Source organism: Triplophysa dalaica, chromosome 17 (genome assembly GCF_015846415.1).
Source record: "Triplophysa dalaica isolate WHDGS20190420 chromosome 17, ASM1584641v1, whole genome shotgun sequence".
Lineage (NCBI taxonomy): Eukaryota > Metazoa > Chordata > Actinopteri > Cypriniformes > Nemacheilidae > Triplophysa > Triplophysa dalaica.
The window spans coordinates 2,354,847-2,377,591 of NC_079558.1; the positions used below are offsets into that span (position 1 = coordinate 2,354,847).

Genomic DNA, 22,745 nt, shown 5'->3' on the forward strand with positions numbered 1-22,745 from the left:
ACAAAATTTCTCCAGTAACGTTGGAAAATGATCTCTTCTTTGAGGTCTGGGTGTTAACCCTGCATGCTGGTATAAAGGATTTTAGGGAAATGGACTTCAATGTGCAGTAAACAAGACTATCACTTATGAAACAAATGGTCTAAGGAGGTTCAAATTAAGACCAAGATTAAATGTGTGATGTCTCCTTAAATGGCTTACATTGTATAAATGAACAGAACAGCCAAGTGGGATAAATGTAGCACTCGAGATTAAATCAGGTTAATATCTAAATAAAAAGGAAGCTGTGACAGGTCAGGATTTATGGATTGTAATAGATTAAGTCTGTGGGATGTTCAGGCTCTGCTGGTGGTCCGTGCACAGCGGGCATTCTGTGGAGGCTGCACATCGTTCACAGTGCAGGCCGTGTTGGCATGGCAACGTGACTGAACCCATCTCATCGCAAGATACACAATATAATCTCTGCTTCCTGAACACAGCCTGAAAGTAGGAAAGAGGCAGAAAAAGACGCATTACCAACCAACAAGCTCATTACTCATATCTACTTGTGCATCAGAATATTACACGATAATCATTGAGAAATATCCGGGGCCTGTATTACTGCGTAATCAAAGACGAAAATTGAAAAACATATTTCACACAAGGAAATGAAGTCTATTTCTGAAGCCGCTGTATTTTTTTAAATGACATCTTCATGATAATGAAGGACATTTTCTACATCTCCTTAGTAGAAAAAAAGAAAATCAATCACTTAGTATGTTGTTATCAAATTGTGTAGTTTCTATACTTAAAAAATTGATAGTAATATACAGTTTATATATGTTTTTACTCATTGTGTAAAATAATACACACATCATTGTAATGTGGAAATATAACTTTCATTATTGTGAAAAAATATCATTGTCATTGCTGTAACTAAACTGATAGTTATACTCAAAAACGATATTTCATTTGTCATTCCAACACTCATTCTGCAGAACAAAAATGAAGACTTTTTTTTTAAGTTGGTCACCAACCACCACTGGACCCAACGGACTTCCGTTGTATGAACACAAAACCACTAAAAGTGGTTCTCAAAATAACTTTTGTGTTACTCAGAAGAATGAGTCATACAGGTTTTGAACAAGATGAGGGGGTGGATAAATGACGACAGAAGTTTTATTTTTGGTGAACTGTCCGTTTAAGTAATAAAAACCATCCTCACTAGACAATTTATTATAAAACAAATAAACAACATTGCATTTTACAATATAAACAATAAGAGTGTCTGTGTAAATTATATCATACAATACAAGTATAACAGCTTCAGAATGGGAGTGAATGAGGGGTATTTGATTAAAGGTGTGATGAACTGGGCTTGTTTATTGTTTTATACTGTTCTATGAGGTCTACTTATGACGTTAGTGTGATTTTTACATTAGAAAACATCCAAAATCAATAACTAATAGGCGATTTTCTACCCGGATTTTGAGGCCAGATCTACAAACGCTCAGAAAAACAGGTTCACGTGCAGTCGAGAGATAACGGAAGCTAGACATTAACGTTCATAGCACTCTCAATATGGATATTTCTTTTAAACAAACTCATCGATTCGATACAAAAGACCTTTGTTAAAACCACTGAACCTTTTTGAGCAGTTCTTTGATTGATGGATGCACTTTTTGGAGCTTCAAAAAATTGCCCCCCATTCTACCGCTTGGAAGAAAAAGGATACGTGGTATTATAACTCCAACTACATTATACTTTAAGAAGAAAGTCATATTCAATCCGGATGCCTTGAGGGCGAGTAAAACATGGGGACATTTTGTTTTGCCTCTGAAATATCGCTTTAAGGTGTGTGATGTGTGTAATCACCTGTTCTACAGTCCGTAAGCAGGTGCAGATCTGGGCCTGAAGGCTGCAGATGGAGCCGAGCGGCAGTCTGTGCAGTAACTGCAGCTGGTGTACCTGCAGGTGTGGGTTTTCTGCATGCCGTAGACTCTCTAGCGCCTCCTCCAGGACAGCAGCATGTTGCTGGGCCACCTCTTCGGCCTGCCGTGCCCGCTCCGCCTCAATACCCAGCTGTCCCGCCTGGAGACGGGCCTCCTCCGCATCAGCTTTTAAGACTGCCCAGGACTGCAGGAAAAAGAACATACTGAGAATACATTCTCAAAAAACCTTACCAGTGTCTATTATGCAAGGACTATTATGTCTTTTACTTTTGAATCAAGTTTAATGTATTTAGTCAATATTTTTCACTTTGGCTCATCCTGAAAGACAGGCAAAATGCTTAGCCAATCATAACATAAGTCACAAGTCTTAAAGGTACAACGTGTTCATTTCTACAGGTGAGAATTTTTTTTGGTATATAAATATATAAGCATAAGTATATAAGCATTTTAAAAATATAGTCTGCCCTTCCTTCAATACACACACACAGCTTAGGTCTGACCTGGGTCATCTGTCTCCAGCTGTGGTCCCACCGTTTTAGCACTCGGTGCGCCTCTTCCACTTCCTGTTTTAGACGGGACGCCTCTGCATACATGCCCCCTGTTGATAGCAGGGCAGGTGGGGTGCCTGGGGAAGTCTGGCCTGTAGGAAAATGTTCCCAAATACTGCTGTTCATACCGTTTAAACCTACAAAACAAATACGATAGGTTTAGCCAGATCCCAGGACTTGCAAACCACCATCGCAAAAAAGCAGACAAATAAATACAATTTAGAAATTACGCAAACCTAAAGAACCATGAGAGGTCCCCAAAAAGCTACTCTCTGATTGGCTGGGCTGTTGGAGTTGTGCTGAAAGGAATGGAGAGTGGTGAGCTCTGATTGGCGGAGAAGGTGAGGGCGATCTGAAAGGGGAGGGGCTACTCAGGGACCCAGGGATATTGACAGGTGCGGAACACTGTAACTGACTGCCACCTGTGGAAGAAAATAAGCAAGGTTACACACTGTCTTGTGTCTTCCATAGACTGTTGATTATAACATAATAAACAGTGTTTTAAGCGCCCATACAGCAATTTCCTATCATTTTAAACCTAGGTATAAAGGAATGTAATAAGGGGTATAATCATATGTAAATACAATCCTATGTAATGTAACTGTGCATGTCACCTACCCAACATAAGACCCATGCTGGGCAACCCTGAGCTCTCTAGACTTTTCTCCAGAGCTGAGACTCCAAAATCATTCAAATCCAGATCATCTAGTGCCGATTCTGATGAAGAGGAGAAACTGATGCCTTTACACGGTAAGATTTATAGTTGTTTAAAAATCAAACCTCTGTGTTATTTTATTACTATATCACAGTATTTGTGTCCAGATATTTGTCTAAAAGCCTCCACTTACCCACTACAGACTCCACTGTGTCACTTGTCGGGTAGAAAGGAAGGGCGTTGGCATTCATGCCCGGCGAGGGGCCAGGGGGTGCGGGGCTGGGTGGGGTGGTAGCCAGGCTGGAGGGTATACTGGACGACATACTGTGAGGACTGCCGATGGGCAGAAACACTAACATATCCTGAAAACACATGGCACTGAATGAATTCAGAATTTTCGCAAGAAACTGTATGTGGTAGTAGAGTAATCGGACAATTTTTGTTTTTTATTCACTTTAGATCTAAATGTATCACTTAATCTAAACAGCCCCATGATGAAACAAAAATGCTTATAATGAAAGACATTCTTAAACAGTACCTGTTTGCTGTGCATGGAGATTTCTCTACTCCAATGCTCCTGCCCAAAACTTTTATGTTTGCCCTATGTGCAAAATAGTCATGTTAAAAGCATTAAACAAATTCAAAGTATACAATAGATCTCTCGCAAGCTACATTTTAGTACATATTCATATGGAAATATTACATCTTTATATTCCTATATATATATTAATTTCATGATTATGGGGGCCATATTTTTATTACAAAATTATTTTAAAGCGATAACGGGCAACTTTTTGACCTTAAATTAATGTCTCTAAAATTATTTTAGTGACAGGGCAATTTTTAACTAGACGAATTTTACTGCCATTGCTACCCAAGCAGCCTCCTTTCGGCTGAAATTGCACTTGTAACAAGCCCTGCTTATCCCTGGCTTTATGGCGTTTTACTCATAGCCTGGGAGAAGTTAGCCAACAAAAGTCAGCTAACAATAAGACGAAACAATCTAGTTCAACGCAAGTCTCCAAACCATCACCATGGCAGAGCCAGCACATAAAAAAAAGAGGAAAGAGAGAGAGTGATCGGACTCGAAAAAATATCTGACTTACACTGGGCGACGTGAGCTGCAAGAGGCAATGGGTTGCAAAACGGATGGAGACATAACGTTAGCCTTCGTGCTACTGGATTCGAAAGTCGTATTTGTAAAAAAAATCGTACTCTCTTGTACTTTTGGGCGTATTAGTACTTTGACTGTGCTCTGGTTGTTTATTGGCGCACTAACATTACTGGTTCACAATTTATAACCGTAGTGTAGACTAGAGATTATGTAATGTTGCCAGGTCTCAATAGCTTATGTAGCTTGATCGTGCCTCATCACAAATTTGGTGTTATGCTTGAAAATGATGACTACCAAACCACAATAAATGTTTATGGTTAAAAGTTGCTGATTCTTTAGTTCATGCACATAGACTTATGTTATCGGTATCTATAGGCACTATTCACATAGCAAGTTGCTTGTAACTTATTTAACGCCTAGTCGCGATTGTGTTTCCGAATATATAACTACAGAAAATTATTTGCATTGGTTACTAAGCACATTCATGTCCATGCGTTGTGTTTTGGGTGACTGCAAATGTGTTATTTAGTTAACGTTAGCAAGATGGCCGCTATGTAGCTAGCACGCTATGCGCTAAAGGCTAACAACCAACTTCTACCTCAGAATTTAGTTTGAACTACTAGTATAGCCCAGTAGAATAACCCACAATATTTATAACAGACAATTGCTCTTATCAACCACATGGGGAACCGTACACCAAAACGGCTCATTGTTGCTTTAAATGCAAATAGAGAAATTAGTATTACAATACCTGGTCCTCCCGTTCAAACCCAGGGGCTTTCCCATAACCTCCCTCTCCTCCAGGGCTCACATCAATGATGCAGGACTCCTCCAGTAGAACCCGACCCAGCAGTCCCTCCTCTGTGGCGGAACAGGGTCCCATCTGGCTGAAGTCTTCTGAGTGGGCAGAAAAGGACGTTACGAGAGGAGGAGAACTGCTTTGTAGAGCCAACTGCTCCTCACTAACACTCATTTCTGTGAAGAAAGAATTGACACATGCTGGTTACAACACAACAAAATGTTATGCGTGGTATGGAAAGATGGACAAATATTTGTACCGACTGCATTGATATAAAATGGCATTGCACAATAATGTCTGAATGTAACCTTACTTTCTAAATGAGCAAAAGCACAGAAGGGCCCTCTGGGACAGTTTCCACTTTGCTGTATGTCATTGCATTTGGTGGATTTGTAGATCTGCGGAAGAAACGATCATTTAAAAACTAGATTTCTTTGGTGGTTGTCAAGGCATTGCTATAAGTGGTTCTAGGTGGTTGCTTAAAGGCCAAAAAGAAAAAAAGGGCCACTTTCCAGTATCTAGAATATTCTGGTCCCTAGATACGGTCCCATAATAGGGTCTCTATTCCGAAGTAAACTTCCTGATATACCTCAGGGTGGAACTGCTGTTCTGTCCGTGTGTGGCAGTACTGGCATCCTTCACCGGTTTCACATTTACTGGGGTCCCCCCACTCATCACTGTGTTTTACCGCGGGACACGGCAGGGCTCTTCAAGTATAAACACAAGCACAGGCGTAACACTTTAAACAAAATTATGTTGGAAGAGATGTTTATCACATCCTACAGAGCAGGAAATTGAGAATCAATTGAATTAAGTTGCTACAGATAGCAGTATGTACCTCTCATACTTTATAATCATGTAATGTTTCTATAGCCCTATTTGGCTTTTACCTGAGGAGGTTAGGTAAATCAGTTTCGAGAATTTTATATGAATCAAGTATATTTACATAAACTTATTCAAATATACAAGTGTATAAGAATGTCCAATTTCAAACAAATCTGAATTTCTGGTTGTGCTGTCTAGTGAACTGCATTTTCATTATGGACCTTTCTGTAAATATTCAACATACAACAAAAAGGAAAATTTAAACAACTTTTTCCTTTACAGGAGCAATATCGGAATTTTAGTGACATCTAGTGTTGAGGTCGTGAATTGCAACCAATGGCTCACTTCACCCCTCCCTTTAGAAGCAATATGCAACTGACAAAGGACAAACATGTCATCACATTTTCGCTTCTTCGCGGAAGGAGATAACGTATTCACGAAATGCTCTGTAGAGCAGTTTGTCCGTTACGGCTACTGTAGAAACAACATTGTGAATTCCATGCAAGGGAACCCGCGGTGTATGTAGATAGAAATAGCTCATTCTAAGGTAATTAAAACATAATTATGTAAAGGTCTTTATACACCTCTGAAGACATAGTTATGAATATTATATTGCATTTCTGTCTAAGAACCTTCAAAAATTACACACTGGACCTTAATTTATATTGTTAATTATTCAATAAATCACATGCAGAAATCTTGTTTATTCCGAGAGACACACATTCAGAGCATGTAACCTTCCATACTTCCTCCATTTCAGTATAAACGTCTCCCATTTTAGCACTAATAAAGAATTCAAAGTCATTCAGTATAAAGCTATGTTAAAACTCTATTATGTGTTGTGCAAACCTGTATTTGTGTTTGTGAGGACTGCGTCTTCGGTCTTTGCTGTTGTGATAGTAAGGACACGCATATCCCTGACGGCACAGCCGTGGAGGTTTTTTGCAAAGTTCAGTCTTGTAGTGGGTCAGAACGAAACTGTTATCTGCGCGAGAACACAAAAGCATGACACACAAATGTAGTCAAGTTAAATTTTTAAAGCCAGCTCTGCATGCTTTACCATGCCAGCGTGGATCTTCGCTCAGAATCTTTTCTATGAGCGCCGTGCTCGCCACGACCCCTGACTGCCCCTCTCCTGGTGGCCCCTCGACCAATCCTGTAGCAGCTTGGGATTCTAAGACCTGAACCTCTCTGAGCAACAGGAATTAAGAAGATGAATACAATTTATCATAAGAGTACACAGAAAATATGAATGCAATATGCTTAGTGACTTTATAACTGCAATGGCAGGCTATGAATCAAAAGGCTTGTTTTTAAAAATCATTTACTCTCACATCACTTTTAACTTTAGATGGGCTTTTATATGCATCACACTGGCCTTGATGTCAATGATGTTAAATAGTCACTGGTTCTTGTGTGCAACTAGTTTGACACTCGTAAACTACTCTTTAAAAACCTATAAACATAACTCCGGGTTAAAACCAACCTGATGTCATAGACAGGGCTTCGGAGGTCATGGGAGCCATGAGCAAAGGCACAATGCGGGCCGTTTTTACTGCAGTGCCCTTTCCCATCAGTCTCATGGATACAAGAACCAGTCTTATAATATCGCAGGTGATAGCGACGTTCTGTGTCTCCCGCTGTCCGATGCAGAAACGGACACCTGACATCAAACAAAATAAAGACAAACATCAACATCATCTCAGACGGCGTGTCTTGAGCCAGAATTGGATTTTCTGTAGGTTCTTACTCATCTCCGTCCGGGCACGTCCCGATTCCTTCATCGTATTTAACACAATACACATCAGGGCTGTAATTAAAGGTCCCGTCTCGCCGGCGAATCGGTCTCCGTCGTCTCTGGTTCAGGAAGTGCCAGTAGAAGCAGGTGAAGGGGCGGTGCTGAGTGCACTTGTGCTGCACAAACAGGGGACACTGTTCTGTTCGAAACTCCTTGAGATACCTGACCAACGGCAAAATAGATCAGACAAACAACTCCTAATGATGAAGGGGTCAAATATATGATATGAGATGATACGAAAATACAGCGTTTATGAACCTTTAATTGCATTACATCAAAAACAAATTCTTGTTTTGGCCGTGTCATATGACTCCTTTAAAATGTGTGTACTTAAATGAACTTAAAGAAACCAAAAAAAAGGTTTAAACCAAATTAAATACTTAGTAAACATGGTTTGACTATAGTTAAAAGTGAAGTTAGTATGATATTACAGTATAAGAGCATTAGCCATATTTATATTATAATAAAAGCGTAGTAACTATGGTCACAACACAGTAAAAGCATAGCAATCATGTTACTATATTAAAGGGGAAGTCGTCATCGTTGTACATGGTATTGCGTCATGGTATTACAGTAAAAGTGACCATGTTTTATTATAGTGTTATTTTGAATAATAGCAGAAGTGTAGTAAGTACTATTGTGTTTTACTACAAACCATGGGTAAACACTTTTATGTTAAATCTGTGGTAACTACGATTTTACTACACATACTAAAGGTAAACTAGTATGCATGACATAAACAACACACGCTTTTTATTTAGCTTAATAAGAAAAAGACTTATTGCCAACGAATCTTTCAAAAACACGCATTATATCTATTAACGTTACTACTAACGGGCCTTCAAAAGCAGCTCTGGACCCAAATCATCTGAACTCATCAATCTCATGGAAGGCACGTAAAATGAGTTATGCATGAAGGATGTGCGATTTGCATGAGCGATCAGGTGGGTGTAAAGGTGTTTCGTGACGTACGTGTAGTGCTGGGGTTTCTCGGGCTGCGCGTGCAGCACGTTAGCGGGGGACGTCGTGCCACCTGCCGTGGGAGACGAGCACGAGGAGGACGAAGATGGTCCTAGGTTGGCCGCGGCACCCGAAGAGCCGGGCTGAGATGGCGCCTTCGACATGATTTATCAAAGTATGGCCATCAAACCATTTAATATTGTGAGAGCTGCGAAGTCCGCATTCTTTTTCCATGTGCGCATGCGCCAGATTCGGCGAGGAGGAAATTCCGGGCCATTGTGATGACGTCATGGAGGGGTGAAGTCAGAGACGAAACTGCCGTGTGATTTCCCAAAATAAGAGCGGGGTGTGCTTCACATGAAGAGATGGCTTCATATAAAGTTGATCAATAATTATGATGTAAAATTAAATTAAAATTATTTGTAAATAAACGCACTTTTTTTGCGGAGAACGAGAATGCACCATAAGGTAAAACGTATTATTTTCACATTTTAATGTATTTTAGAGTTTAGACACTTTTTTAATTTAGCAGCTGTTTTTGTTTTCTTGCTTGTTTTAAAGTGTTTTAAAAGATTTTTGAATAATTATAATACTATTAGTGAGAACAACAGGGTCTGTGCAAGAGTAGTTTTCTTATGTCAAATCAAAACAAAAAGGGACGACACAGATTCTGTTTTATGTATTTCTTCCAAAAAAGCATTGCGCAGATACAGAATATTACAGTTTTTTACAATATCCATATGTAAAATATGATAATACAAACAAGAAACTTTCTTTAACAAATTAAAACTCCAATCCACTAAAGTGATGATGTTCCTCACACAAACCATTCTGTATGTTTGAACCCAGCAGCTGTAAAAAAATGTAATAAAAAATACACTCACATAAAAATGACTTGCATAAACTTTTTTATGGTAAAACTTTATGTTGGCATCAGACTCACCGATACGATTAACAATTTCTTCACACTCGCTACTTGTAGCCGCCTGAAGGACCACACAACAGAAACCCATTGGTCTTTCTGTTTCTGGTGTATCTCTGCAACAGTCCGTGAATTTATCTTTAGTACCTGCCTCAAATTATTTAAAGCATGCTACGCAGCTCATATACATTACTGATGGATAAGCGTATGGCGTGTATATTATTCAACAAATTCTAAAGATACTTACAATACACAGAAGGCAAAAATGGTTAAATCAGGTTGGTTTCCAAACCTCCCAACACATGATATTTCTGGGAAATGATGCTGACACAGATTCTGGTTTGAAGGAGAGAAATAGGCTTTTAGCAAATAGTCAGTCCACTGTAGTTCACGTGGTAGATTGAAACGCTAATAAGGCCATGGATTTGGTTCCCAAAAAGCACAAGTTGACATTGTCAATTGCTTGAATAAAACAATAAAAATGTAAGTGTAACAACGTATAATACAAACCTGCTGACTGGTTTTATCAGTGCAGGTAAGGTGAGTCTCCTTTACATCCAGAAGTACTTCCTATAAACCATCGCACAAAAAAACATGCATGAAAAATGACACAGGTAGCCCTATAAACTCGCTTTCTCCATTGCAGATATACCTTTCTATCCTGCTTGCACTGCAGGACAACAGGAATGGCGTGCTGCAAAACCTCTTTTCCTCCATACTTCAAATAATAAAATGTAAGAAAAATTACATGATACGAACAAATTTAACTTTATACAATTGCATTATTTTAGGATCATTAGCTATGTTTACCATGTAATGTTGTTAAGGTAGTATTGTGATTAAGATCACTCTTATGTAAACAGAATACTGCCATAATAAGCTTAGTATAGCAAAATGTAATACAAACAGGGTTATATATATGTTTATCATATTAAGTAAACATCTTAATCCTTTTACTTTATACTCTGATTACTGGCAACACTCCGACTCTTGGTGTACATGTAAACATCACTTTAATACAAAAAACACACATGCATGGATTAAAGCCAAGTAAGAGGGCCATAAAGAAGTTGTTTGCACAACTACTGTACCATTCCTATGTTTGCTTTTCCTAAGAGCTGCACAGCATACAGGATCCTGTTAATGAAACAAGATTAGCCACACAGCCTGGGGTTCTTTATTGTATTCAAGATTAAAACAATTGCAAACACATGACATCTTTTTTTTGAGTAGATTTCAATGGGGCAGTATGTTTACCTGCCTTCTTTTACACAGGGAGTTTGCCCTCTTTTCTGACCCACGGTTTTATGAGACATCGATTTCGGGCCGAACTGAAGTGATGTGTTTTCCTCTTTAAGCTGCCGTAAGTGTTTAAGCAAAGGTTGATAGATGGACCCATTTTCTGCTCTCCATCGTATCAACCGAATGGAAAGAGGCTGACCCTTCAGCTTAGAGAAAACCACACCTGCCTTTTAGATAAAAAGTACTTGCATATAAAAGATATTGGTCGTTTTGTGCTTATTGTAATATGACAAAACCCACACCTTAAGAAAATGAATGGGTATAAGAGTAACTGACGCAAGATGAATGTAGGAGCATATGACATGTAATAAATTCAAGCAAATTTGATAACAGACATCCACATATTGGCCTATTAAAGAAGCAATGTAATATTGATTAAAATCAGTATGGAGGGTCATGCAGGGTACACGGTCAGGGTAATATTAGTGTTGACCTGTCCATTGCTGGCATTCCTCAGAGATATTCCATTGATTCCATCAATGATGTCACCAGGCTCTACAAACATGTCTGCCTGTGCTTGACTGTCCTTCAGCAGGTCAAGCACAAAAACACGTCCATTGATGTACCTTTAGGATAGAAAGACTGTTGATCTATAACACTATCTTATTACATTCTGGTAAACCTTAAACAGGTACACTTGTACAAATAATTTGCACAAAAAAAAAGATTTTGTTTTATTATATTAAAATAAATAACAACGTGCCAACATGCTAACCTGAGCACCATGCCCAACTCCTGGCATGGAACAGCTTCATAGATTTGACACACCTAAAACACAAGCAAGATTTGCAGCATGCAGCTCAGCATTAACTCTTCATGCACATATAGCCAAATCTAGGTGTGCTAAAACATTTCAATCGTACCGGAAGCAGCCAGCTTTCATCCAGGAAGCTGCAGTTCTGAGATTAGAGTTACAGATAGGAAATGCCCATTAAAAAGAAAACTCATACAGACGCATGCCAATGGCACTCATAGTAAAGTTAAAGGTCCAGTGTGTAATTTTTTGGAGGATCTATTGACAGAAATGCAGTGCTATTTATAAATTTGTCTTCAGAAGTGTATAAAGATCTTAATAAATAAATAATAAAGGATAGAGCTATTTCTATCTACATACACCCCTTGCATCAAATTTGTAATGTTGTTTTATGCCTAAACAGACAAACTGCTCTACAGAGCGCATTTCGTAAATATATAATCACCTTCGGCAAAGAAGAGAAAACAGGACAACTTAGTTCTGTGTCAGAGGGGAGGGGTGGAGTGAGACGTTGATTGCAATTCGCAACCTCACCACAAAATTTCATACACTGGACCTTTCAAGTCAACTCAACCAAACTCAAAACACAAAATACATATACATAGCTTATGCCAAAGTTTAGCAGTGTGATTCATACCTCAATATTGAGCTTAAACTCCATTTCTGACAATACCATAGACAGTGAGATAAATGGTTCTGTCCAGAGAGAATTGAGTGAATGAATAATGCAAAGGAACTGCTTATGTCAACTAGTTAATTTAGATGGTTTATATAGTTTAGATAGTAGAAACTCACCTACAAACTCTTCATTTCTTAATATAGCAACGTTGGGGCAATACCACTGCAAAGACAAGAACATGCATTTATTATCTGTACGTCATGTTGTTTGCATGGAGTCCAAGTCTATCCTCAAGTATTTGGTCTCAAAATGTGTTCAGTTAGTTTTATAAACCGTGTTGAAAGTACAAAAAATGAATTTAAAGAAATGAATTGCATTGTTTACAAGAGTTACAAGACATGCTCAAGTTTCCATCTCTGGTGTTCACCAACCTCCATCACTCTGTTCGTGTGGAGTAGATGTTTCACTACATTTCCCAGAGTTCTTTTCATCAGCATCAGCCGTATAAAGAAGCGTCCTCGGCCCTGAGAGGTAATAATCTTGCAGCAGCCTGCTGTCTGTTGCACTGCCAAAGAGACTGAACTCAGCCTTTGAACAGACAGAACATCTATTGTTGGATAAACTCTGATAAATATCAATTTAAAGCTTATAAATAACATTATATACAACCAAGAAGGGGACATTTGTAAACATAAATACTGTAAGATTTAAAATAAAAAATCTCACCGGCCACATGTGTCGTGCTGTATTAGCTGTTTAAAACACTGCCAGTAATCTCTATGTGCCAAACTCAGAACTGGTTCTAAAACATTAGACGACATTGAACAATATTACCAATTTTATTTGCCTGTTTCTCCTACACAGAAGAATGACAAATCTGGCACACATTTTTCTATCTTAATTTTTTTGTATATTTGTAAAGAAATGTATATATAAGCGCAAGTTTATAATAGTTTTTTATTTTAAACATGAGAATAAAAATCGAGCATACATTTTAAATATTCATAACATCATCACATTTAAGCATAATTCACATTTAAAGGGTTTAACTTCATGAAAAAAAAGAATTTGTTTGTTTATATAGGTGTGTCCTGTGTTGTCTAAAGTGTGAAGGTGTTTGTACAGGAAAGTGCACATGTGTGTGAAGCTCACGCTGAAGTCCCTTTCGCAATATAAGCTCCAGGAGTTCACAGCAGGACACCAGGTGTGGGCTGGAGTCTGTCACTGTACCCTCAGACTTCAAATTCAGAATGCACACTGCAAACAAACAGGTATTTCTGAAACTAAGACAGTCCTTGAATCTTCAAAACAGTATTATTAGAAATCTTGGTGGAGCTGTGTTGCTTTTCCATTAAAAACATCATTGTAAACCATAAACAGTTTACCATTAAAACAATAGAAATATGATTTTAGGGCCTTATAGGTATAGATTTAACTTGGTTCCCATCCACCAGATAACATCCCACCAATAGAACCCAACAAAACTCCAATAAGTCATTTCCAATATAACCAATACAATTTCTATTGCAACCATTAAATTCATTTTAAATTTCCGTGGAGGTTTCTACAGTATTTTCTTTTTGGAAAGCAATATAATGCGATTTTGCATTTCGTTTGATCTTAATGTTATCACAAACACACATCATTCAGATATACATCCGTTGGATTTCGTTTTGCTTTCGTTTCGCACTGAAAGTTGCGCTTTAGGAAGCTAAAATGTATCATGTAAGAATGCGCTTTAGAAGTCACCCTACAAGCTTAACGCGACGCTGATGTAAAAAACAACGATCGGTGCAATGGCCAAGGGCGCGTTCACATACCAAAAATGAAGTGCAGACGAAAAAACAACTACGCATACTGTGTCAGCATGCCCCAAATCTCCACTACAACGAGACCGAGACCCCACCTCTCAAATTCAATGCGTTTTGTGTGAGCGCGCATCTGTAACATGACGCATCACACACCGCTTCCACAAGCTCTCAACCTTCCGTTTGCTCAACCAAACCAGAGCAACAGCTGATCGGTATCGAAATCGCAAACAGACAGGCTAAAACCGTTTTTTTTTGTACTCCTATGATCACACAGGGGACTTTAAACCTACCTTTAAGGGTCTCAATGAGAGGATCTTTAGCTGGCATTATGGTACTTGCAGTGCGTTTCGATCCCCTCTACGCGCATTACGCATCGTTCAGTTCGGCAGGACTGAAAGCAAATGCGCCTTTAGCGAAATAATAACCCGTCATTGGAGGTTTGTTTTCTCAAGGTTGGATCATAAGTGAAACACGTAAGCTATAATGTAAAATACAGTGTTGATTAGAGCGCAGTATTTATACCGCCCCTGTATATGATCGTTATAATATTAATGACCCCATGATTTAATAGGCCTACTATTAAAGGTGAACACTTCAAACACTATTAAACACGATTAAACACTTCGAACAATGCTAAATACATAAATGCATACAAAAATAAATAAAGTATAAAGTAAAATAGAGACACAGCACAGTGTGCACACAGTACAGTAAAGACCATACAGTAACATACTATAAAATAGATACTCAATATTGGGGTTCTGAGCTGTATGCAACACATTTAGGAGGGATTTGCAGAAGGAGGAAATTAAAATTAATCAGCTCACTGCCCAGATAGCACAATCCATCTGGCTTATGTCTATTCTGCAAGACATCTGCAAGACATCTGCAATACATGGTTTGCTCATCTGCAGTATGTCTCGGAGACGTCTGAACGTTTGTAATACGTCTGCTAAAGATCTGGAGATCTGCTGCGTTAAAACATCTGCTAAACATCTTAAGAGCAGCTTTACATGCATTCTAAATCATAAACATCTTACAGACATCTTCTAGATGTCTATATGACAGCAGACATCTCAGAGACGTATTGCATATGAGCAACTATGCATTTTAGATATCTTGCAGATGTAAATGGAGACGTCAAATAGACGTATGACAGATGTACTGTATGTGTGCTATCAGGGTGGCTGTATGGAGTCCTTTAAATTACCATTTAAATTAGAAATACCATTTGCTGGTTGCCTTGGTAACACATATATTGCAAGTACAGACGCATCATATTGCTAGTAACAGTGCACTGGTTACCTTTACCGATTTTAAAATCCAATCTTGTAGGTTAATATTCCATTTTTACATTCATGCATTTCGGAGACGCTGAAGCGACATACATTGCATTGTGCTATACATTTGTTTCTGACTATGTGCAATCCCCTGGGATCGAACCCATTGGGGTTGCCAACGCCGTTTAATTGAATACAATCACTGCACTAATAGACGATTTCAGCGGCAACATAAACAAATGCAAAGACCTCTGCAAAGAATCAATAACTGTTGAATAGTTCTATTTTAATTGAATACAATTAATATACCATCCAATATTATATAAATAAATTGTAATTATAAAATAAATTGTTATTAGCCTATAACCAAACACAGACCGGAAGTATCTTCCTTTCCGGTCATTAATTCTGTCCAGTAAAACATTTGCAATGACTTTAGTGGCATGTTTACCTTTTGTTTAACACCGGTTCAAATTTACTTTGTCTTGTTTTTGAAAAAGTCGAAGATCCTAATTTGACCAACTTGGCTGAAGGCACAAGTCTGCTGGGACATGACGTATCTGTTCGATCCTCCGAGCATGCTTTAACTTTGAGGTTCCTCCATTAGAACTGATTGGAAACATGAGTAAAGGGTCGTCCCTACCTGTTTCACACCAGTGTGATGTTTAAGATGATGAAGCTCATGAGGCGTATAGCTGGATCTGTATAACAGATGTTTTTTTCTCGTGTGCCCCAAAGAGATGGCAAGATGAGGGCAACAAAGAAAAGTACACGAAGACTTCATCGGTACCGTGAGATGTGAGGTGGGCAGATATGACATTGTTAGAGGCAAAGAGCAGCCAGTACAAGTTATATCAACATCAGAAGTCACCTTATGCCCTGGAGAGATAAGACACAACCTTGTGGCTTAATTGGTGAACTTTCCCTTGACTGCACATACGGCTATCACATACAGTCGTATTTTCAGCAGAAAGCCATTAAAATGTGTGGGGTGATGGTGTGATGAACGCACATGCTGTCTTGCGTTACTTTATCTTTTATTATGATGACATCTACAGTACAGAGCATGTAAAAAAGCCATACGCTTCAATAAAAGAAACATTTAAAACGTGTAAAGAATTGTCGCTGCAGATTTGATTATTTTTAGGGTTACATCCAATAAACTTCAATTCATTCTCTTCATACTTTTTATCTCGCTTCAATTAGGCTTTAGGTCAACACACATCCCGTCCCCCAACACCCCTGCAATTATGACCAGCATCATATTCTAATTTGCTACCATTTCTAATAGAAGTGAATTTCTTTTTTCATAACATTCTAACGTTTATTACCCAGGGATCAAAAGCTCAGATATAATTGGGTCGTGATGAAAAGCTAAACCGGTGACCACTGTCAATAGGACACACGGGAAGAATAATCAGGGATTAGCATCAGCAGCGGGCCACAAGTACCGCCTTTGGCGCTCGGCAGATGTCCTCTGTGCATATGCCAATCAGTTTAACTCCAGAGTGCCTCTTAAAAATGTGGATGATGAGAAAGTGAGAGTTGGGTGCCAAAGTCTCCTGCACAATTACATGTTGCATGAAGAGATTTTGGACACACATGAAGTAAATGATGCACATAAGACCACTAAAATTAACATTTTCGAAGGTCAAATTTAGCATCCTTATTTAGCAATAATGACAGCAGCTGGTGCTTTACAAACAAGAGGTCCTTGTTAACAAATCTGGAAGCGTCATGGGAAGTAAGAAATACGACATTTGTTAAATAGCGACGTACAGCGAATAGCAGTGTCAGGTGTTAAATGAAGCAGAAACAGGCCTTTTTCCACTGATGTAGCAAATCAGAGAGCACATATTACCAACACTCCATCTAAAAATCAGCGGAGACTGAAGCAACACGGTAAAAGAAGCCAGCTGGCAAATCCCCAGTGTAGATATAAGGATAAACAAGAGAAGTGGATGTACATCTTTATAACATATTGAGTGATGATTGATTGGAGGAAGATAATGTGACACAAAGAACAAGGCTTTGACTTCATTGCTTTATTTTGTAAATAATTGTTCATTCATTAAAGGCATAGTTCACCCAAAAATGAAAAATCTGTTATCATTTACTCACCTACTTGTCATTTCAAAGCTGTCATTCGCAGAACATAAAAGAAGATATTTTGAATAAAGCTGTATGGACACCAACCAATACAAATGAACTGGTGCAGGTTTACAACATTCTTCAAAATATCTTCTTTCCTGTTGTACAGCGAAAAAAAGGTCATCCAGGTTTGGAATGACAAGAGGGTGAGTAAATAATAACAGATTTTTCATTTTAGGTGAACTATCCCTTTAATTCATTGGTCGATATTAAACATTTTTTCTGAACTTGAGCAGAAATAGATTTGGTCGTGATTACAGATCCCAGTGAAAACATTGAAAAAAAAATGTTATGTTGACATTCAGCTGACACAAATGTGAGTATTTAATGGTGCAAACAAAACATTTGTACATGAATGCTCAACTGTTTCCTACACAACCGATCCCAAAATGAGCTCAGACAAGATTTAAAAATACATTGAGATTTAATAAAGAAGTAATTTTTTTAATTCAGAGATTTGCTGGATCAAATAGTTACGGATGTTCAACGTCAAAACCATTTGGTGCCAGCAATGTGCGCTGATAATATACCAGACTGCACCTCCGGAAAACCAAACCATGTGTCACAAGGGTCTGCACAGTCGCACAACACAGCCACCACCGCACAGGGACGAAAGCTGTCAGCATTGAGAAAACACAGACGCGAGAGAGCATTTTAAACATCAGTCACTGTCCTCAAGAGAACACAAAAGCTCTGCTTCCTTTCTGTTTAACAACTTTCTTATACAAAACCATGTCACAAATGCTTTTAAAAGCCTCTGGAACAAAATAGTTATTAAACGCAGAGTGCAAAAGGTTATGTCACATTAAATGTCATAAACGTGCTTGTCATCATTTTCCTGCCGCTTTTGCTCCACAGGCGACCCCGGGATGACCCCTCGCTCTGATTGGAGCCTTCGCTCGAAGCCGCTTCCACCAAGCTCACCGTCTGCGCCGGCTGGACAGCATGAACCCGGTTTACGACCCGGTTATGGAACGCACAGTCGAACACTTTCCTGAAGCCTTTCCGGAAGTGTTTGGACACCAGAGCGTACACAATGGGGTTGAGGCAAGAGTTGGTGTAAGCCACCAAGTGAGAGAGAATGCGGAGGACGTAGGTGGTGTGGTTGAGCGGGAAGTAGCCAAACCACATGCACAAGATGACCAGATGGTGTGGCAGCCAGCATATGCAGAAGAGCACAGCTACGATGATTATCATCTTGGTCACCTTGCGCTTGGCCTTGCGGGATTCCGACATGCCCTGCATGGGGTCCACAGACGTCCACAGGTAACGAATGGTGCGGGCGTAGGTGATGCCGAGGATGAGGACTGGGATCAGGTAGCCAAATATGAAGGTGCAGACGTCCATAGCTTTACGGTGCTGGATATTCCAGGCTGGAATGCAAAGGGTGGCTCCATCAAGATCCATCTGTCGGTAGTAGCTGAGATAAGGGCTGGAGAAGAACAGAGATAACGCCCACACCAGACTGATGGAGGCCAGAGCGTTACGGGGTGTTCTCATCTCTCTTGAACGGAGTGGGTAGCGGATGGCGAGATATCTTAGAGAAGAGGGCATAAGAATTAGAATGTATTAATCCAACCAAGAGAATGTGCATAATGAATTATTTATAATGCAATCAAATCTTTAAATCACGGAAAGAATAACAGACTATTCCCATTTAATCAGCACTTCTAGATGTATTGTGGCCATTCCATTCCAGTGTCTGTTAATTCTCAACAAAATCAAACTTCAGGAGTGACATAAAGTCCTCCAACAGCCATGTCAGCATGACAAGACATACAATAATTCTTGAACTTTTCCTACATTCAGGTACAAATATTACTGTTATTGTTATATAGCCTACTCTTATTCAATTAATTGTCCATCATAATATATGTTTTTAAAAATGAACGATCAAATCCTTTAAAAATCACATAATCCCCCCCCAAAAAAACAGACTATTTGCACCACAGACCTTAAAAAAGCAGCTCAAGTTTTTCTTTACAGTTCTCTTATTAACTGACATTCTTCGTCTGTCTTTCTGTACTAATACTGAATGCCATTCCCGGTAATTTAACATTTTCCAACGTTGACACACGACTCGTGTGCTCGAATTATTTAACTGTAAAGAAAAGCGCGCACATTGCGCGCAACAGGATGGAGACGCACCTGTCCAGAGACACAGCTGCCAGCGTGAATATACTCGCGTACATTGTCAGATAGATGATAAAGTGCACAGCTTTGCACACGAAGGGTCCAAAGACCCACTCGTCCATGGTGTAGATAGTTGCTTGGAGAGGCACGCAGAAAACGATGAAGCAGAGGTCCGCCAAGACAAGGTTCAGGATGAAAAGATTGGTGGTCTTTGTGTTCATCTGCCCGTTGCGAATGAGAACGGCGAGCACGAGACAGTTTCCAACGGTGCCCACCAAAAAGATGATGGAGAAAATCACAGATATTATTATCGACTCAACTTTCCAATTGGCGGAGAAATTAATCTGTTGAGATGTGTTCATCGTGGCTACTTTCAGACCCCTGAAATGTTCAACAAGCTTATTCAGCACTGCGTAAAATCCATAAGGACACACATTGAAGAACTTTTACGTCGTTCTTTTACCGTAATAACTACATTACTCAGTGAACACAAGGAAAAGAAACGCATTGCTTGTCTATGTGGCTTTTCGTGCACGTGAAGATGAGGGGGGATGTGGTGAACACCTTACGGTAATTCTTACGCTTCACTCCCATCAGCAGCCTCCTCCCCTGCATACTGAAGGGAATTCTCCACACTCAGATACCCTTATACACGAAGTCTTACACTTACAATTATAGAAATTAAGATAAAATACACCTAGAAAATGATCTAATCAATTGACGAATAATTTATTTTAAATGCAGAAAGTATTCATTGGCCTATCATAGGTATACATAATGCTAAAATAGTTTGCTCCTAAAGAACATTTATATTACTACATATTAAAGAACCAATATTAAAGTAATAAACCAAAACTAATGTTATTATTTATTTTAATAAATTCCATTCATTATTTTAAAATTTTGGATGAAAATAAAGACTTCAATAAATGATATTAAATATAACCCTTTTTTCTGTGATACACAGAAGAGAATATTTTGACAAATGTTTATAGTTTCGTGTCTACAACGGAAGTCATTGGATGCAAGTGATGAAAGAATTTTGAGTGGACTATCCCTTTAGGATCTCAGATCTCCCTAGAGAAAATAAATGTTTGTTTGTGTCATAACCAGGATCATAATAATCAATATAAAACATTAACAAACATAAATCACATCAGGCAGTATATCGTGTTCATATAAAAACCAAACATCTCATTGCACGCAGAAAAGTCATTACATAACGGTACATTACATTCACTTCTATGATGTACATAGGGTTTTCAAAAAGTATTGTGCTGAATTCTAGAGACAGAACATACTGGTTTCCCTGCTTCAACTGGTCCCAGACATTCGACCCAGTTCCCTGAGAAGGACCCCTATTCAGCCAGACCTCAGTCTGCACCTAACCATCCTTACTGTGAGACCTCAGGCTGAACCCCACCAACCTCACAGCGAGAGTCACTTTTTCCACAAGCAACCACCACCACCCACACACGCACGCACTACGTTTAACCACTGCTTTTTATACCACTGAGTATCCAGGGGAAATACAATGAGCTGGGCCATTTGTCCTTTAGTTTCCATTGAAATTCTGTTGCATTACAAGAGAGTTTTAATTAAGATGTGGGAATCATGGAAAGATATGAGGAAGTATTGAATGGAATATGGTAAGTGGTTCTCATATGAACATTTGCCTTTTAACTTCAGATTTGACCATTATTGACCAAGTGTGATCTGACCACACCATGACATCATTCAATGCATCAGTGTGTAAATGCATAAATGCACCACTAGAGCGCAGCACTCAACCAGAAGATGCTAACGTGTCTGTGGAGCCATAAAACATTAAAAAGCAGTGGCACATGTTTAGTCCTCTAGTCGTCACCAGGTGATCCAGTGCAATGTGAGCCGACACACGTTCGAATCTCGGCTCGTGGTCCTTTCACGGCTTCCGATTACCTCTCTCTCATCCCATAATTTTCTGTCTCACCCTCCACTGTCATACCCACATAAAAGGCCAAAAATGTAGTCCTCTAAATTCTGTTGTGTGTTTGTGTTTGTGTTTAAGAAATCTGATTTATAATAATGAGATACAGATCGGTTTTTCATGCAACAACCCATGATTTGAGTTTCTGTTCTTCACAACTGTACATGTATCTCCATTGGTAGATCATTGCATTTGCAGCACAAAGGTCATGGGTTAAAATCCCAGAAAACACACCTAATAATGTAAAAAAGGTAAAGCTCGAATGCAATATTGGAATATAAAGAGCTGTCCAATTGAGGAATGTAAACTTCAGAACTTCAGAGGACAAACCACGAGGTTCTGTAAAATAAACCAAATGTAAAGAAAACATGCACTTATTTATGCAATACCTCTTAAGTGACCCACTGGTTGGTTGCTTCTTAAAAGATAATAAAAAAAGCCTGAATTTTCTTAATATTGCAAAAGACGATGTCTTGATGTCTTTATAATGACTTAACCGTCTGCTGAGGTTCTGTCAAAATAATGACTACTGCCTTTCAACCAAACAGCACTCCATTCATTCATAGAAAGAGAAGACGAACACAGGAAACTTTCCCTTTCCTTTCCCCATTTATTACTTTCTTTCATATCCTAAACATCACACAGAATATAAGGCTCCGAATGCTCCACTGATCCATGGATAATGGTGGCTGCTGAATTTTCCATCTGTAACATATTGGACGGTCTGCTTGGCCAACTGTTACTGCAGTGAGGTTATCGTATCAGGTGAGCTTGGCCCGAATGACCCCTTTCTGTGCATACTTGCCATGATACAACAGACTGTGAACTTGTTGCTCTGGTGGGCTTGGCTCGGTCAGAGCCGCTGGGTGATATGGGGTAACAAGAGCTGACAGCTTCATGCTGGTCACACATGGGAATATTTTGAGGCTCAATCAGTAGAAACCATTTGAGTGTGCGTCGACGGGTGGCAGAGAGACGAGACGTTGTGGAAAATATACTGTAAGCGCAACGCATTTAATGGAAAATAAAAGACGTATTTGTTTTTTTAATGATGTTTTTTTTAGAGGGAAATGAATAAGCTAAATATAGACTGGACATCATAACATTTGCATGCAAAATCATTGTAATTATTTCAGGCACACGTTCGTGTCGAGATGTTGTAACAACCAACCAAAGG

The 22,745-nt window shown here is 39.0% G+C and overlaps 3 protein-coding genes across 3 annotated transcripts; all 3 read right to left on the reverse strand.

Moving 5' to 3' along the window:
• Positions 1-89: 89 nt before the first annotated feature.
• unk (unk zinc finger) lies at positions 90-9,081 on the reverse strand. Its single transcript, XM_056770936.1, has 15 exons — positions 8,640-9,081; positions 7,620-7,829; positions 7,356-7,532; positions 6,930-7,060; positions 6,719-6,854; positions 5,634-5,751; positions 5,358-5,442; positions 4,997-5,220; positions 3,670-3,732; positions 3,325-3,493; positions 3,095-3,193; positions 2,713-2,898; positions 2,429-2,613; positions 1,852-2,112; positions 90-477 (listed from the first exon to the last, which is right to left on the reverse strand). The coding sequence occupies exons 1-15, from the start codon at positions 8,789-8,791 to the stop codon at positions 316-318; spliced, it is 2,358 nt and encodes a 785-aa protein (XP_056626914.1). The 5' UTR covers positions 8,792-9,081; the 3' UTR covers positions 90-315.
• A 114-nt stretch (positions 9,082-9,195) lies between these two features.
• si:ch211-250n8.1 (uncharacterized) lies at positions 9,196-14,435 on the reverse strand. Its single transcript, XM_056770937.1, has 16 exons — positions 14,326-14,435; positions 13,377-13,481; positions 12,951-13,026; positions 12,656-12,812; positions 12,401-12,446; positions 12,243-12,301; positions 11,715-11,750; positions 11,567-11,619; positions 11,285-11,417; positions 10,807-11,018; positions 10,641-10,686; positions 10,202-10,267; positions 10,060-10,119; positions 9,797-9,885; positions 9,571-9,665; positions 9,196-9,479 (listed from the first exon to the last, which is right to left on the reverse strand). Exons 1-16 carry the CDS (start codon positions 14,360-14,362, stop codon positions 9,445-9,447), a joined length of 1,305 nt encoding a protein of 434 aa, XP_056626915.1. The 5' UTR covers positions 14,363-14,435; the 3' UTR covers positions 9,196-9,444.
• A 3,826-nt stretch (positions 14,436-18,261) lies between these two features.
• LOC130439387 (galanin receptor 2a) lies at positions 18,262-19,961 on the reverse strand. The gene is made up of 2 exons (XM_056771996.1): positions 19,615-19,961; positions 18,262-19,003 (listed from the first exon to the last, which is right to left on the reverse strand). The coding sequence occupies exons 1-2, from the start codon at positions 19,959-19,961 to the stop codon at positions 18,262-18,264; spliced, it is 1,089 nt and encodes a 362-aa protein (XP_056627974.1).
• Positions 19,962-22,745: the final 2,784 nt, after the last annotated feature.